This window comes from Corvus moneduloides, chromosome Z (genome assembly GCF_009650955.1).
Source record: "Corvus moneduloides isolate bCorMon1 chromosome Z, bCorMon1.pri, whole genome shotgun sequence".
Taxonomy (NCBI): Eukaryota; Metazoa; Chordata; class Aves; order Passeriformes; family Corvidae; genus Corvus; species Corvus moneduloides.
This window is the reverse complement of record NC_045511.1, coordinates 12,935,574-12,952,465: the sequence shown is the minus strand read 5'-3', so window position 1 is coordinate 12,952,465 and position 16,892 is coordinate 12,935,574. Positions and strand designations below refer to the sequence as shown.

The 16,892-nt window shown below is 36.9% G+C and overlaps 1 protein-coding gene and 2 long non-coding RNA genes across 4 annotated transcripts in view; 1 reads left to right on the top strand and 2 right to left on the bottom strand.

Annotated features, from left to right (window-relative positions):
* Positions 1–8,332, bottom strand: part of LOC116437885 — a 93,900-nt gene extending 85,568 nt beyond the window's left edge. Inside the window, exons 1-3 of the long non-coding RNA XR_004237520.1 lie at positions 7,594–8,332; positions 4,244–4,409; positions 3,295–3,402 (exon numbers count right to left, since the gene is read on the bottom strand). This is a non-coding gene — a long non-coding RNA (uncharacterized LOC116437885). The remainder of the gene's footprint in view (positions 1–3,294; positions 3,403–4,243; positions 4,410–7,593) is intronic.
* The window catches only part of SLC1A3 (solute carrier family 1 member 3), a 61,850-nt gene extending 47,204 nt beyond the window's left edge, over positions 1–14,646 (top strand). For both annotated transcript variants that reach the window (XM_032096204.1, XM_032096205.1), the window contains 5 exons: positions 6,432–6,727; positions 8,759–8,992; positions 10,963–11,157; positions 12,547–12,681; positions 13,927–14,646. In XM_032096204.1, the coding sequence (XP_031952095.1) occupies positions 6,432–6,727; positions 8,759–8,992; positions 10,963–11,157; positions 12,547–12,681; positions 13,927–14,131 (1,065 nt within the window). In that variant the 3' untranslated portion in view covers positions 14,132–14,646. The remainder of the gene's footprint in view (positions 1–6,431; positions 6,728–8,758; positions 8,993–10,962; positions 11,158–12,546; positions 12,682–13,926) is intronic.
* On the bottom strand, positions 8,885–13,933 carry LOC116437886. Its single transcript, XR_004237522.1, has 2 exons — positions 13,841–13,933; positions 8,885–10,527 (listed from the first exon to the last, which is right to left on the bottom strand). It is a non-coding gene; the product is annotated as an uncharacterized LOC116437886 (long non-coding RNA).
* Positions 14,647–16,892: the final 2,246 nt, after the last annotated feature.

Below are 16,892 nucleotides of genomic sequence, written 5' to 3'. Positions count from 1 at the left end.
TGTTAGCTTGGTCTTAACCTCAGCTGTCCTACAGAGAAAATAACAATAACTAGTTACATTCTTTTTTTTTACAGGAAGACATTATAGATTCAGTGAAACCTAGAATGTATGTTTCCATAATCTAATTGCTTCACATTGACCTCACAGACAATCTTGAACTGATATTACTTACCAGCTACTGCTGTAGCAATAAAAAAAGCTGAAATGTGAAGGTCAAGAAGAGCATAAAGTATAAACTTTCCAAAGCCAGCTGAGTTACATCTTGCAGAAGAATTGAAAAGAAATTGTAACATTCTCTCTAGTTATATAAACAGAAACCAATAAAAAGGAGTGACTTTCTGCATTAAAGATTTCTAGATTAAAATTAAAAAAGCAAACTAGACCCAGGTCCAAGACTAACAAATGCCATGCCTCTGTCTTCAGCAAGGATGTTGATGAACTCAGTACACTGATGCAGAAGAGCAGTATAGAAATGAAAAACTCTATATCTAAACTAGAAATAAATTCAAAGAATTTAATGTAATAAAGTACAGGAATGATATGATCTTTATCTCAAAATAATGAAATAATTAGGGCATAAAGTTATAGACGTAGCAGCAAGTATTCTTCATAAATCTCTCAAATTTGGAAGTTATTATCTAGAGGTCTTGAGAGCAATCAAAGTGCCTTCCAGATTGCAGTTTCAAAAAGATTTGGGAAATTATTTAAGCAGATAACAAGCCATTCATTTGATCTCAGTTATATTGAAGGATATAAATGCCTTAAGGGAAAAAGTAAAGACTTCATAATAAACAAAAATGAAAAGTACATAAAGCAAACAAATTAGAAAAACCACAAAGGTTTCTGAAACATAGTTTGTACGGAGGTAAATAAGATAAAAACATACAAAAAGAAGATGAAATCACTATTCCTGAATTTGAACTGGAAATTAGTAGTTTTTAACCCTACGTTACTTAAAAGTTGAATTCCTGAAAGCATCTTCATTTAGGAGTTATAGGAACACTTCAGCAGTTTTCCAATACAGATGAAAAAATTCTTTTGATAAAGTATTCCATAGCAACAGGAAACTTGGCTCAGTGACTAGCAGTTCTAAACCCATGTTCTTGATTAAAGATGTCCTGTATATTCTGTTAACATTAAATATATTGTATTTCTCATGTGCTTTACATCTTAAGGGGTTTCTAGAAAACAATTCAAAAATCCAGGACATATTTAGTGAAAGCTTTTACTGACTTTCAGCAGCAACTGAAAAGTACCAGGATTAGTGAAGTACCAGGATTTTAAATTTGTCATACTGTTACTTTTTCAACTTGGTACCAAACCCTAGATTTTTATCTAAAAGTTATTTTGTGGTAGTAGATTCATTAAATTAAGATCTGAACTTGCAAGTATGTGTAATATTAATAGGTATCCAGATGATTTTTTATATCCGACCCCGTAACTTTCTTTTCAAAAAGAAAGTTCCATCCATTCGGTCATGCATTTCTCAGAAGATTTATGAACAAGAATGATCCATCTGGCACAAATCTGTTTCTGTAACACTGTGTTTGATGGCCCAAACACAAAACACACAAAACTACCCGTAGCTGTCCACACTCAACAGTGTAATACTGACCCACAGCTTTACACACCTGAAAATAATCGCTGGAATATGCACTGAACATTTAAATCACATCTTTGGATAGATCAGATGTGCACATTCTGTCTCACAGCATCTTTAGGCAGGTTTCTTTCCTAGTTTATACTGGAACTCACTGGAAGGTGTGAAAAGAAATGGAACTGCGTGAGGAGCATAACCAAAGCGGGAGTGCTGTTAGGAGGAGTTGGGAAAGCTTTTACAGGATTGCTGCTGGGAGATGAAGAGTCCAGAAGGGAGACTGGAACCTTAGGACCTATCCAGGCAATATCTTCCTATATTTCCTACTGTTCTCCTTTCAGATTAGTCCTTTGGATTCCGTTTAGTGTTTCTTTCCAACTAGACTGTGAGGCAAAGCTGCCTCCCCTTTCTTTTACTCCTCCTCATCCTCCTTCTTTGCACATTTTATTTCCCAGTAGATTTTTTCATCTTGACACTTGACTGACATGAATTTTCAAGTATGATGGAGAGTGGTTTGCTTCCCTCAGGACCCTGGGATGCATTTGTCATGTCCAAAAGACCTCCATTCAGTTTCATCAGGTGATTCCAAGCCTTTGCTTACAGCAGGAGGGACTTTGCTCCTCCAAATTCCACCTGAACATTCAGGGACTTGAGAGATGGAAAGCCTGACTGCCAGACAACGAAGACCAAGACAAAGAACTCATTGAGTACCTCAGCCTTCTCAGGCTGATTCTTAAACAGCAGATTATTAATCTAAATAACATGTCTTCTGGTGCTGGTGATTTCCGTATGACTTGTGGTTGTATTTCCATGTGACCTTCACTATGCACAGATCATTTGAGGTTTTCATGACTTTTATGAGTAACGAGAGAATCTGAATATATTGACTGCAACTAGATACTCCACATATACCTAAAATTAGATTACTTTGTTCAAAATTTTCTCAATGCCCCTGCATTCACCCCCAGTTTAAGGATATCTGAAGAAATCTTTGGGTTTACCTTGCAGCTCTGGCCACTATCTCTTAGTTTTTCTTTCTTTGCTAAATTAAGAAATTATGTCTAGCCTGGGGCTGAGCAGTAGTGAGCAGTCTGCTTATTAAGCAGATACTGCTTCTTAGCTACTTGTTCTTTGTGCTGTGCTCTGGGGGTCTATCAAAGAGCAGAAGAAATGCAAGCAAACTTGTGGAATTAAGAGACAGAATCAATCTAAAAATGTGGGGAGGGTCATTCTGGTGTGAATAGGTAGAACTTGATGCCAGCTGAAGCTTAAAGAACTACATTCCTTCTGAGATATTTTTGACTACATATTCTTTCCTGAACTCGTCATTATCAAAGGAATTGGAAGTGTTAATCATACATCCAGAAATTACTACTACCAATATATGGTGTCTATTCCTCATGATAATTTGGGCTAGTTAATATATATTATGGCTTGTGTCATCAGCTCTTAGGGAGAAAATTTAGAATGCTTTTGCACATATCCATATGGAAAACAAAGAAAAAAACCACTTAAGATGGAATATCTCTGTCTTAATTTCTTTTAAATTTTTGGGGTTGCATTTAAGCAAACTTGTTGCTTTTAAAGTCAGTATTGTCTAAATGCAGCATCATCATACAGACTTAGCAAAGACAGTACTAATTACATTATCTCAGAGTAAATTATGACAGTGAATTATGAATTTCCAGAATAGTTACCTTTTCAGCAAGATAAGCCACCAGGATGTGCTGCTGCCAGATTACAATGTTTCGTCCTTGAAGTCCTTCAATAGATCCAAGTCAAATGACTATGTGTATCTTGAATCACTAATAAAAACAAAATAATAATGAAAGAGTAAACAACTGATTCAATGCATTATTCAATACAGCAACTATATTGTCTATTTCATAGTGTGCTAAGTTAATTAAAATTAATTTTCCAGTTGTTCTTTACCACCATGTCTTGTAAAAATGCATTATTTTTGCATTTCACTTGCAGACATGATTTTTTATAGAAAGCTGTTCAAATTAATGCATTCAAATATCACTTATCTTGCTCCTCAACTGTTCTTGATACATGAACTTAAGGAAAAATTATGAGTATTTTGCATCTAAAATCTTACTGGGCAAAAATACCTCTTCCTGGAGACATAATGCTCCAAGTATCCTCAGAAATGACAGGACTTCAGTGATGTTGCCTAGCCCATCACATATTATCAGTGAATGGACCTCTGGTCTCTCTCCTGAGACCCTTAAGCCTACAATTAGCAGTTTTATTTTGTCTAATTTCTTCTATTTCTGAAAGTTGCAAAGGAACAGGAATCAGCCAAATCAAAATGTGATATTAAACTGTCAGTTTGAGCTATATTAAAAGCTGGTAACTCTGATTGCCACTGAGATAGAGATCTGATGAAAATAGGAATGTTATAAAAACTCAAAAAATTATTTCTTGCCACCAGTTACTCTGCACAGCAGAAATAATCAACCCTGCTATTAACTCATCTATTTCAAAACACTCTCTAACATTTTGAAGGTGGTTCTTCATCCAGTCACTTCCTATAAGCAGTTGGCTTTTTCACCATTTCACACACAGAAAATACGTTTTGTGGTGGTGTTTTGCCTTTAATGTAATTTAAAAAAGCAATACTAAGAATAAAGCTCAACCTACACTCTACACTGTTTTCCTTAGTAGATACATCCCTTGTGTTTCCTGTATCTGGTCTTCCTTGATTTCTTTTGCTTCACCAGGAAACTTCTCATTACTTTTGATAGACAACTTTGGGTGTAAGATCCACAGAAGGCATATCCACAGGGATGTCCTGGGGCTGAGCCAGCTATAACGAAAGTAAGAGCAGCTCAAGTAAATATTCCAGAGCAAATAAAGTTGCTCTGCTTCCCATTGCTTAGCTAATCATTTTGAATCACACTCTAAATAAGATGTTTCTCCACTGCTCTAGCAGGGGTTCCATAAAGACTATTCTCCCTAGCAATATTTCTGAATACTTAAGTCTGGTGAATAAGGTGAGCGATCAGGTAAGACCTACATCTCTGTGGCCCAGTATAGTAGACGAAATGGAAAAGGACTTTGCTGAGTGAGTTCCTAAAATCCACATTATATTTCTAAAGAAACTTAAATAACACAGAATTAAAAGCATGTTCCTGCTGCAACAAAATTAAAGAATGAGCCCAAAATTAAGGCCTATTCATATTACCATGTCAAATTCTTTCTAACACAGGTTTTTGAAGGCAAGAATCTTTGTGTTTGATGTAAAGTGTTAGGCAGTATTTTAACATTGCTGACAAGACAGAATAAAAAGCACTTCAGTGAGCACATTATATTACATTTCCATTTACACTCTGTTACTTAAAGAGATAACCCCATCCCACCTTCCCTGGTTCTTCCCTGTCAGTCAGTGAGAACTGATTCACCTCCACAGGTTTTACCCAAAAAATGGTGACTTTTTTTGCTTGGTACTTTGAAATCTACTTTGAAAAGTAGAATTATCTCACTAAGAGATCAAACAAGAACTATCACAGGTTGGATGTGAGTTGGTGAGGCAGTGGTAGTGGGCTTTTCCATGTCAGCCAACTGCTCATAGTGCTCTCAGCTGAATTCTGCACAGCCCAAATTGTAAAAGATTTTAACAAATTTTATTCAAGACTCGAGAGTATCTGACCTTCATGTAGGTTTGTTCTGCTACATATTATTCAGAAACTTTCTATAAGTATCCTGCAGCAGGTTTTATTTGACATTCTGAAAAACTTAGAGCCTTTAGAAGGATACCTCAAATATGTTGGAAGGGGTGCATGAAACTATTGAGGTGCAGAAAGCAACATCAAATCAGACTAGTGTTGAAAGATGATGATACTTAGGTTTCCCATCCTGGTCATAATTAATTCATTTCACTCAAGTACTTCTGAAGTGTTCAACAGTCTCCAGATATCAGTAGTGATACTTAAACTTGGGGACATAGCTCTCTTTTCTTGGTAGCTCCGAAACAATAAAAATCCAAACCTTGACGCCAGTGTTCTGCTGCTTTAATGGACTAATTAGCATCCTGAGATACATAAGAAACATTATACTAGTGATATTCAGCATGCTTTATGCTTTGGACAGGACAGCAGGGCTTTTTGAGCCCAGATAGAAATATTTGGGATGTAAATTTCTCTTTGGGAAAACATTAGGGGGTGAAAGACTGGTTTTCAAAGCACACATTTAGGACCATATTGATATTTAGAAATCCATTTGTCTGTTCCATAATGGAACCATTTAAAATATAATCATTTCCTTAGTTAAGAAGTGTGGTGACTTGTACTGCAGAGTAAACTAATGACTTTGCCATAACAAAGGAAAAAAGAGGTATGCTGTATTCAAGTTAGCTTCAGTTTAATTTTTTTTAATACAAAAAGATGAAGAAATAAACAAACTACAGAGCACAAAAAAATATTTTTCGCTAGCCAAAAAAAGACTAAAAAAAGGTTGGAATTTTGTTGCAGGGAAAAATAGCAATTTATATAAAACACAAACTAAGAATCAATAGTTTTATTACCAGATACAGGAGCATGACAAATCTGAATCTTTTGCAGATGACTTTGGCCTGTTTGTGAGAAAATGATTTCTAGAAGCTAAAACTAAACATTTCGTGTTAGAAGTTATTACGAATTTTTGTTGCTTTCAGGAAATCCAAATTTTCATCATAGCACATTTTACCTAAAAATATTAAGCAAAAAATTCAAATGTCCTACAATAGTAAATAACTTATTTAAATTGTGATGATTTAATAATAATAAAAACAGTAACTTTGTTTGCTATGATTCACCGAATTTCTGTCTTTCTTTTATTTTTGTTTTAACAGTTCAAAACCAATTATGAAAAGAGAAAGTTTAAAGTAACTATTCCATCCAATGACACATCCACGGTGACTTCCATAATCAGCAACGTGTCAGAAGCAATGGAAGCTCTCACCCGAATGAAAGAGGAAATAGTTCCTGTTCCAGGTTCTGTGAACGGAGTGAATGCCCTTGGCTTGGTGGTGTTCTCAATCAGCTTTGGCCTGGTGATTGGGAGCATGAGGGAGCAAGGTCAGGCATTGAAAGACTTCTTTGATAGCCTTAATGAGGCTATCATGAGATTGGTAGCTCTAATCATGTGGTAAGTGCCTCTTCGATAAATTCCTTTCTAAGCTACTAAACAATATTTTTTCATCACAGTTCGGCACTGGGCACTGTTTGGCGGAAAGTCAGACAATAAGATTGTATCTACCTTGTAGCTTTTTTCATGAGTGAGCTCTAGAGCTGTAACTCTCTGTGACAATAATTTGCCCAAACACACCAGCTCTTTCAGTGGGTTTTGCTTTTGACATGAGAAGAATCAGGGTCTATGGCAGAAGTTTCTACCCTTTTACAGAGGTATTCTATGTCTTCATAAAGATAGCAATCACAGCGTAAGATGTTGAAGTTTCATTATATCTTAATCTGAATTCATTAAAGAAAACCAACAAACCTCTCCCATAATCTTATTTCTACACAGCAAAACCTCGTCATAATTTTCCAGCACAGCTAGTTCCTGTAGTTGTGGGGTGTATCCATACGTCCTTGCATTGTAGCTGCACTGCTCACACATACACATAATTTTCCTGCTTTCTTTATCGTGTTCATTAGGTAAATAAAATAAATACCTTTTCCCTCAAGGTATGAAATCTTTTCAAATTCTTTTCATTATTCTCCAGGTAGAAGGTTAACTATGAAAAGAAGTAACGTCTTGTTGCCTTCTTTACTACAGAAAAAAACCAAATCAACTCGAAGAGTCTATCCAGCAGCAAACACTAGATATGAACTCCAATAACTAAAATCTTTTCTCCTTCACAAGCACATTTAAAATTATAAAGCAGAGGATTCAGATAAATTTCTGCATGGACGTGATGGCGTAAAGGGGAGCTGAGATAGAGTGAATAGATTCTGTTCTGTGGTATCTTACCGTGAGAAGACAAGTGAACATTTATAGTAATAAGGCTGTACCTAAAGTAGTGCTGCAGCAGAATTATGTTCAAGTTTTATGCCCAGCACCAGCTCTTTTTTCACCTCTAGCTGTGCTTCCTGATAGGGAAAACCAGTTCATCCCATCTGTGCTGCTGTCCCACAATGCAGCCAACATTTGTCATACAGATTTCTTCGTGCTGATGAATATATTTATTCAGTGCCCCACTGGATGGAATGTAACACAGCCAGAAGTGATGCCTGGAAAATAGAAGAGATCTTCCCAACAACATTAGAGTGAATATAAAAACAAACCTCTAGTTGAAACCTTTCAGGTACACAATATGGCAAAAATCACACTTGGTATACACAATTTTTATAAGGTTAGTCAATTAGTATACCTATCATACACCGTTCAATTAAAAGGTTAGTTGGCTAGGTAATAACTCCTGGGGTCCTGCCCCACTAAAAGAAGTCCAGAGGTTTCTTTTACCCCACTGTTGTTATATCTGGTCCAGATTCTGGTTGGAAAACAGAGCATCCTTGTAGTTGGTTGTCTTCTTGGAATAAGACTGAACAATATTTAGGAATGCTTTAAGGAGGTAAGCTTCTTGCTCCTAAATGTAGGGAAGAAAGATAGGAAAAATACTAAAAGCTACAACCGTGCTTTAGCAATCTACAAAGCTATGAATATATGGAAAATATAAAAATCTAAATATCTTGGGCATCAGAAGCCGCTTGAAACCTTCAGAAGTTATCAGACTTCTGTGCAGGTTCCTTCCCCAACAGCATGGGAAACAGCACTAAAATAGAACTGGGTGCTTGGCATAGTCTACACATACGTTGGTAGAGTCTTCATTCACACAGGCAGAATTGTAACAGAATTGGCTAAAATAGCTTTTAAACTACACCTGAATTCCAAGGAGAGTTCATTTCCCTGCCTGTCTAAAAGGTGATGCTATTTCAAGATTTTATACATCTTGAAATCCTTACCAGATGTTGAATCCATTGAATCCCACCAGAAACATTCACTGCTGTGGTTTAATCCAGGTTGAGCTGTTCAGAGTTGAAAAGTTCTTGAACTGCTTCTGAATAGGAGCATCCTAACAGTGAAATTCTGCATTTATGCATATAAACACAAACAGTATGGGTGGGGGACCGAATCTCTACTTTGTTTTGTAATCCTATTTTGATTTCTTGTTTGCAGGTATGCTCCACTTGGAATTCTCTTCTTGATTGCTGGAAAAATTGTTGAGATGGAAGATATGGGTGTGATCGGTGGTCAGCTTGCCATGTATACTGTAACAGTTATCATCGGTTTGCTAATTCATGCTGTCATTGTCCTACCTCTTCTCTACTTTGTGATCACTCGTAAGAATCCATGGGTATTTATTGGAGGCTTAATCCAAGCATTAGTCACAGCTTTGGGAACATCTTCCAGGTATAAAACAGTATCTTAAAGCCATATTGTTTTTATAGTATTACTGGTTTAAGAAACAATTTTGCCTAATGTTTGGTGAACTCTGTATTCACTTGGGCACTGTATTTCAGTTCTGCTGCTCTCTGATACTGACTTGAACTCTGTTTTCTGTAAGAAACCCTGAACAGGATGAAGTTATTCTGTTTGGTGATGCAGACTGTATGGCCAGAACCGTTGTAACTTTGGTCAATCTTGGTGTTTGCTATTTTAAGTAGTTTGTAATGGCTTGATAATGAAGGATAGAGCTGGAAAAGGATATGCATGGCCTAATGGAGCAGCAAAGAAAAGTCCAGAGGGGATTCCTATCGGCAGCTGACATTCTGTGCCCAAAATCCTGATAGAAAATTATGGATACAGAACCCACAACAGAAATGTCACTTTTTCTCTTTGGAGATGGTCATAGATATGTCATAGGAATTTAAAAAACTGTTTGCATGTGTGACAGAAGGAAACATTATTATGATAAAGTGTATGTTTCTATACCATTTGACCTTTTGTAAAACAGCTTCCATTTTAATAGATTTTAAAAATGTCTCCTACAGATGGGGGATTTCAGTTGGAGATTCTGTAATGCTAAATTTGAGTCCTTGGTGTTTGAGATTATTTTGAAGTAAAAACCTAGGCTGATGCAAGACAGCATACTGTACTGCAAGTGGATTTAAAAACCATTTAAAATTCAACCGTAAGATGACAGTCAGCAAAGATATTTTTCTAACACAATCTTCCACAGCGCCTCTTTATTTTTTGCCAGTATTTTATAGATACTGATAGAGTTTTCAAAGACTACAAAGTCTGTTAAGTAGTTAGTAATGAAGGTTTCACTGGGATCAAGTAACCTGATTTGCTGTGTCTTGAAAAACCTCTTTACTTTGGTGAGATCAGATGCAGAGATACAGGCCTGGCTTGGACAGAGTTAACTTTCTTCATAGCAGCTCATATAGTGACATGTTTTAGATTTGTGGCCAAAGCAACAATGATCACACACTGACATTTTAGCTGTTGCTGAACAGTATTTGCACAGTATCAGGACCTTCTTTGTCTCTCACTCTGCCCCCAAAGTGAGTTGAGGAGTTCACAGTGGGCTGGGAGGGCACACAGCCAGGCAGATGAACCAAACTAGGTAAAGAGATATTCCATGCCACATACATCATGCTCGGCAATGAAAGGGGAAAGAGGACTTTAGGAAGGCTGGCCATCTATTACTTCAGAACTTGCTGGCCACTGGTCTATCTGTGGGAGGTGGTGAGTGGTGCTTATGTATCACTTGCATTGTTTCGTTTTCTTCTGCTCTTCTTCCAAACTTCTCCCTCACTTATTAAACATTTTTATTCTCAACCCTTCCATTTTCTTGCTTTTACTGTTCCTTTCGGTTTTGCCTATCCCATCTAGGTGTGGAGGCAAGCGAGTGGCTGTGTGGTGCTTAGCTGCCTAGTGGTGTTAACCCAGAGGTGCAAAAATAATGCAACCATTTATCAAAATGCTGTTTCCAGGGAAGCCTGCAAATAAATAAGAGAAAACATGCTTTTTACTGAAGGTTTGAATAGCCCATTCTGTATACCTTCAAGGAAACAACGTTTAGGGATGATTCAATCACAGCTCCATGACTCAAAAGTGAGAAGCAGGAATTTTAAATAGATCCCTGTGCCTGGCAGAAGAATCTTGTGTCATAACACTGAATTTAGGCATTTTCAGACTAGGGATTACATAGAGAATGGCAGTAACAAACAGCTGGAAAAAGTTTCTAAGAGCATTAGGAGAACCCTCATCATTAGAAATGCTTAAATTCATGATTTGCATTTAAAAATTGTTCTGGTAGATCGCATAAAAACCAGGACAGAACAGTCTCTCTTGTCATTATAATGTGTGACTCTCCTCTCTTTCCCTCCCTGTAGAACTTATATCGTATATTATCCTCTTTCTTTTTGTTTCAGTTCTGCAACACTACCTGTTACATTTAAGTGTCTGGAAGAAATAAATGGAGTGGACAAACGAGTTACAAGATTTGTACTCCCAGTTGGTGCTACAATTAATATGGATGGAACTGCTTTATATGAGGCTTTGGCTGCAATTTTCATTGCACAGGTCAACAACTTTGATCTGAACTTTGGGCAGATTATCACAATCAGGTATGGAAACCACTGTTACCTACACTTGATAAAAAGGACCTTTGTGATGACCCCTTGCTGGTTTATGTGGGATTAAACATAAGTATCTAGAGCTAAAAACAAGAACTGTTACAGTATCAGATTACCTCTACATCTTCTGCACACAAAAGGACCCCCAGCATGTATAGTCCTTCAGATAATTTTTTTAACAAAACTGTAACATGACACACCCATTACTGCACTTAAAAAAGACAACAAGAACAGGTTTTAATTCATTTCAAATTTTTCTTTCTTAAGAACTCATGCAACTATTGGGACCTACAGTCCTATAATGAGTATCAGGTAGTTTATAATGCATGTACAAAGCTGAAGCATAAAATCGTCACAATGTTACTGCTAGGAGAGGTAGTGTTTTCCAGGTGTCAGGATACAAACAGGGCTAGCTGTGTAAGGAGCAGTAATACATTTTTATTGCATCAGCTGATAGAAGTGGTGAAGACAGGTTATGTTTTCAAGCACACAAGCCTTCTTGTTTGAAATAGAACAGCAAACAACTCACTAGTTAGCATTCAATGATAACTGATCTGCTTTATGCAGTATGTTTATCACGGTTTAAGGAAAAAGGGTGATGGGTACATGTGCAGAAAGGAAAGTCAGCAAGGAGACACGAGGGCACTGTGGGACAAAGACACATACCTACCACTCAGGAACACTGAAAGTTCATATATAGTTCTTCTCTCCATAAAACCCTCCAGTTTATTTCAATATTCATTAACATAAGACAAAGCTCTGCCTTCACCCTCCGAGGCAATTGTTTCATACTCATTATTACTAAAGCTGCTCCCTGAAAAACCACCTGAGAAAACAAAATCTTCCTAAACCGGGTGTGAACAAGCATATTTTTACTAAGTCAGTCGACTGTATGACTCAGGTTTTCTGGCAGTTTTCTGTTTTCTGATGGCAGAATGCCAACTGCTGGAGGACAGAGACTTCACCTGGCATGAAGTTACAGTGAGATGGACAGAGAGCAGAAGTTCTTGTGTTAGATCTGCCAGGACAGAACTACCTCCTCAGCTTTTTCTTTTAACGTGTTTGAGCTTGTGGAGTGAGTGTTCTCAATGGGTGGGGACATGTAACTTTAATGTTTTTGTCTGGCCCTTGGCATCTAGTACGGATTTTACCACCTAACAAAATCATGTTTCAAGGTTTCTGGATAAAGGTTTACTGAAACACTTCGGATCAAGAGTCATACTCCCCTGCAGCTATAGGGTGTTCAGATAAGGGACTAGGCTCATGTCTTTATTTACTACTAAGCAAATACCTTCTTGTTTTACATCTGGTTTTAAAGTTTAACAGATGATAAGGAGAGGCTTTTTTACTGTTAATTGCTCTTGCCATCTCTTTGCACAGCATCACCGCTACAGCTGCCAGTATTGGGGCTGCAGGCATTCCTCAAGCTGGACTGGTCACCATGGTCATCGTGCTCACATCAGTAGGTTTGCCTACAGATGATATCACTCTTATCATTGCAGTGGACTGGTTCTTGTAAGTATTTTTACGGAGTTGCTAAAGGCTTAGACCATATTTAGCAGTGAAATAGCCTGGAGCATTCTGGCTATAATACAATGTTTTGCTGTAGAGGGAAGTTGGATACAAATACTAAAAAGAATCACTGTTTCTTGCTATTAAGGTATTTTCTTAGAGCAGATAATGAAGGGCATTGCTTTATGATGGTTCCTTTTGCATGCAAAATTTTACTTAGAAACCTGTATTGTTAGGATACTAAGAAATCTTTCAGATACACTGCAATTAAATAAGCAAAGAATTGCTTTAGTCTTTTATTTTTTGTAGGATGGCAATGAAAACTTTTCAATCAATCAGGCTCAGAATTGGATCAGATCCAACCAATTCATTGCAGCCTTGCTGACTATCTAACCGAGGAAAGGCTCATCTGTCTACCCCATGAACACAGAAATGAAAAATAATTGTGTTACTGCCACCACAAAGTATTGCCCCTCAGTTTTTCCATTCATCTATCTGTAGACATACACCTTTAGATATAGCTATAGATATATAGATATATAGATATATAGATATTCCCCCAGGTCCAGGAAATAAACCAAAGGAAGGGTCCCTCCAGCCCCTATTTCAATTAACACTTATTATTTAGCTTTTTTGGGGCTTTTACCCTTCAGTCTTCTCAACTGCTCCTTGAAAGAAGTTGCCTGTGTTGTTATCAGATCATAATGTCTTCAAGTTATTATCTAACCACCTGATGTAGCTGCTTACCTACTGACGCTGCCAGTCACTCCTCGTCAAGACGCCTCCTGCATCTCCTGGGCAGAGCCCTCTGAGAGGGATGAATTTTTGTAGTTTAATTTGAGTAATTCCTGCACAATTCCACCCTAAATTACACATCATAGTTTGTGGTCAGCAGACAAACAAACCTAACAAGGTAGATTCTTGCTGGCTTACATGTTCAGAGGATACTCTTGCTCTTGATACCCAAGAACATCAAAATGCGTCCAAGAAGCCATAAGCTCCCTTTGCCATCCTCATCATGTGACTGTTTCTTGCTGTGAAGTTGCTAAGAGTATTAACATATTTTGTGACTCCACATCCCACTATATTTGTTAATTTCCATAGAAGAAATCGTGGTATTAACAGTTCAGATAAGTGAATGCACATAAAACAGGTGACTCACCTAGTGGCTGCTTAAGGGCCAATTTAGCAGCTAGTCTGCATGCTTCGTGAGCAAGGGATGAAATTAACTCACTACTTTTTCCTTAGGGATCGTCTCCGTACCACTACCAACGTCTTGGGAGACTCCATTGGAGCAGGAATTGTTGAACATTTATCACGGCATGAGCTGAAGAACAGAGATGCTGAAATGGGTAATTCTGTGATAGAGGAGAATGAAATGAAGAAACCGTACCAACTGATCTCGCAAGAAAATGAGAATGAGAAACCAGTAGATAGTGAAACCAAGATGTAGGCTAGAGAAAGTGTGAGTTCAATGCTACAAGTGTGAGAAAACACACACTTTTTCCGGCAATTTATATGTTGAATTCACCAGCTTCAACTATTCCTTGATTTCTCCCTTTATGCTCGCACTGGAAAGAATTAATGAAAATATATTCCAAACTAGCAGTGATCATGGTATATGTTGGCTTCCCACTTAAAAAAAAATTAACAGGCAACAACACTGGTCCTGCTAGACATATGCTAACTGGGGATAAAAAAAGAGATTGTGTATATGTTACTCAGTCCTGTGAATCTTTTTTTTTTCTTTTTTTTTTTTATGAACTGGAAAGCAAAAAAGATAACAGAGCCTGAAAATGGTTTTATTTTTTTAAACACCTGTTGCAACATACTAAACATCTATAAACACACAATCAACACTTCTAACTTGATAACTGCATCCAGCTAAGTAAATTAACAGGACTTTTGCTATTTTATCTGATTTTCTTTCTCTAGTATTATATTATTGTTCAAATACTAGCAGGACAATAAAAAGCAGGAGATTAATTGAGGGGATAAAAAGGGGGAAGATATATAAATAAAGAAAAGAAAATACCCCCAAATCAGCACTTTTACCAGCTGAGATGAAATATTTCTGAGAAAGTTATTTTATCTAGACAGTTTTTCAAATTAGTTTCAGCTGATCTTTGTAAAATTTAGCCTAGTTGGCTCCCACTGGCTCTCAAACATTTACATATGCATGTATGTATTTCCAATCTGGATTTGCTCCCTTAATTTCAACATCACAACCCAGTTAAACAATCTGTGTGTGTAAGTGTTTGTAAGAGCAAGGCCCTGGTCTGGGACAGAAGCTGTGTCGTCATCCGTGTCTGGATAAAAAAATTGGCACACTTTGGATGCACTAATGAGCTACTTAATAAGCAATTGTAAGAAGGCAATGCCAGCCTTCTGCAGAAGGTGCAGAGGGTGAGATGTTCAGATCCTAAATGGGCTGGATTCTGAATCTGAATTCCTGAGACCAGCAGAGGTTTTCTGATTGGAAACATCCCAAATTCTTGATCCACTAATAAATTATAGAGGTATTAACTGGACTCACATTTTTCCACCTGGAGAAGGCTCCCTATCTTAATGTGAAATTCTGAATTCCTAGAGAGTTTATCAGTAGCACCTGAAAAAGAAGAGAAAAGCCTTTAGAAAATAAAACTAATGGGTGCTTTTGTACGTTTTATTAGGAAAAGATATGCAAATTGAAAAATAATAAATACTATAATATATGTTGAAATTTTAATTAGAAAGGATTTTAAGATGAAATATTGTAGGTAACTTTCAGGAAATAGATAAGGAAAGAATGGAGAAAGGGAAACAATGCACTTGTAATACAGTGGCTTTTTTGTTCAACTCGAGATTATTCCCTGAAGAAGCCCTTTTCTAGAAATACAAGTTATGTACTTTTTCCTTTTTGTCTTGTATTATTAGAATGATGCCTTTTCCTGATCTTAAAATCAAGAGTCAAACACAGTTAGAAGGGAAAAAGGGATTTCACCTTGGTATTTATTTTAAGGATCCCTAGGTGCACATGTCCAGGTGGAATGCACTGAAATGCACCCTGCCAAAAGATCGGGTATAACATTATAGGTTTTATTAATTAGCATATCTATCAAAAATTCCCCAATGAGAATGAGCCCCCCCTCCCCAAGGAGCCTTCCCCTGGATGGTTCTACCTTAGTTTACAGAATGTGTTCTGGAGAGGACCTTGGGGTCTGGGGCACACTGATCCCTAACTAAGAAGCTTCTAAAATGTTTAGTCTCTTAGCTGAAAAAACAAGTCCAAGAATGTAGGCAAAAAGCACTAAGAATACAGAAGTTGTAAAAAAGGTATAACAGGGGTATAAAAGAAAAGGCAAAAAATCTTCATGGCATCAAGAGAGGTTAAACTGGAAAGTTTCATAATGTAGAAACAGTTGGAAGAAAGAAAAAATATTAATGGACAGGCACAATAATGTTTAATGATCTGTTTTATTAAAATACCCAGTTTTCTTCTTTATCCCTCCCCTTGCCAAAATAATTCTGATGACAGAAATGAAGGATCCCTTTGCACTGTCCTAGCTGCCATTTAAAAAACATTCAATATGTTGCATCTGTCACTTATCAAGTCCATAAATACAGTATACAAGTAACTGTAGTGAAAATGTCAGCATGCTGGTCAAAGACAAATCTTTTCCCAGGCAAGATTGGATTTTTGGGATTGAAAATTCCCATCCATCTTCTCCAGCTGAGTAATCCAGACAATATGAGCAAGAACTCTCAAGTGAATGAAGTGAGCAGGGTTTAATATAGGTTATTGAGCAGTCAAACCAAGAAGGCTCTAAATGAATCTCTAAATGAACAACTGAAAGAAAATATGGGTTGTTTTTTCTTGTTTTCTGGTTTGTTTTTTTGGTTTTTTTTTTTTTTTTTTGCTAACAGAATGCAAATCTAGGATGCAGACAGGCATTTTCTGATATATAATTAGAGATATTTTTATATAGATACTGTATTCAGAATGTGTGTATAAACATTAACTGTAGAATTTATGGCATAACATTTTAAATTTTTGTTAAGATTTTGTTTGGAAATACATTGCAAAGACAATGTAAAAGGCTGTCTTTCTATGACATCAGCTGAGAAAAATGAATTGCGTCACAAAGAATGTGATCTTTTTTATACTAACTTTGTTTCTTATGGAAATCAGGTATTATAGAAAGATTCCCTTCCCCATCCCTCACTGGTTCTGC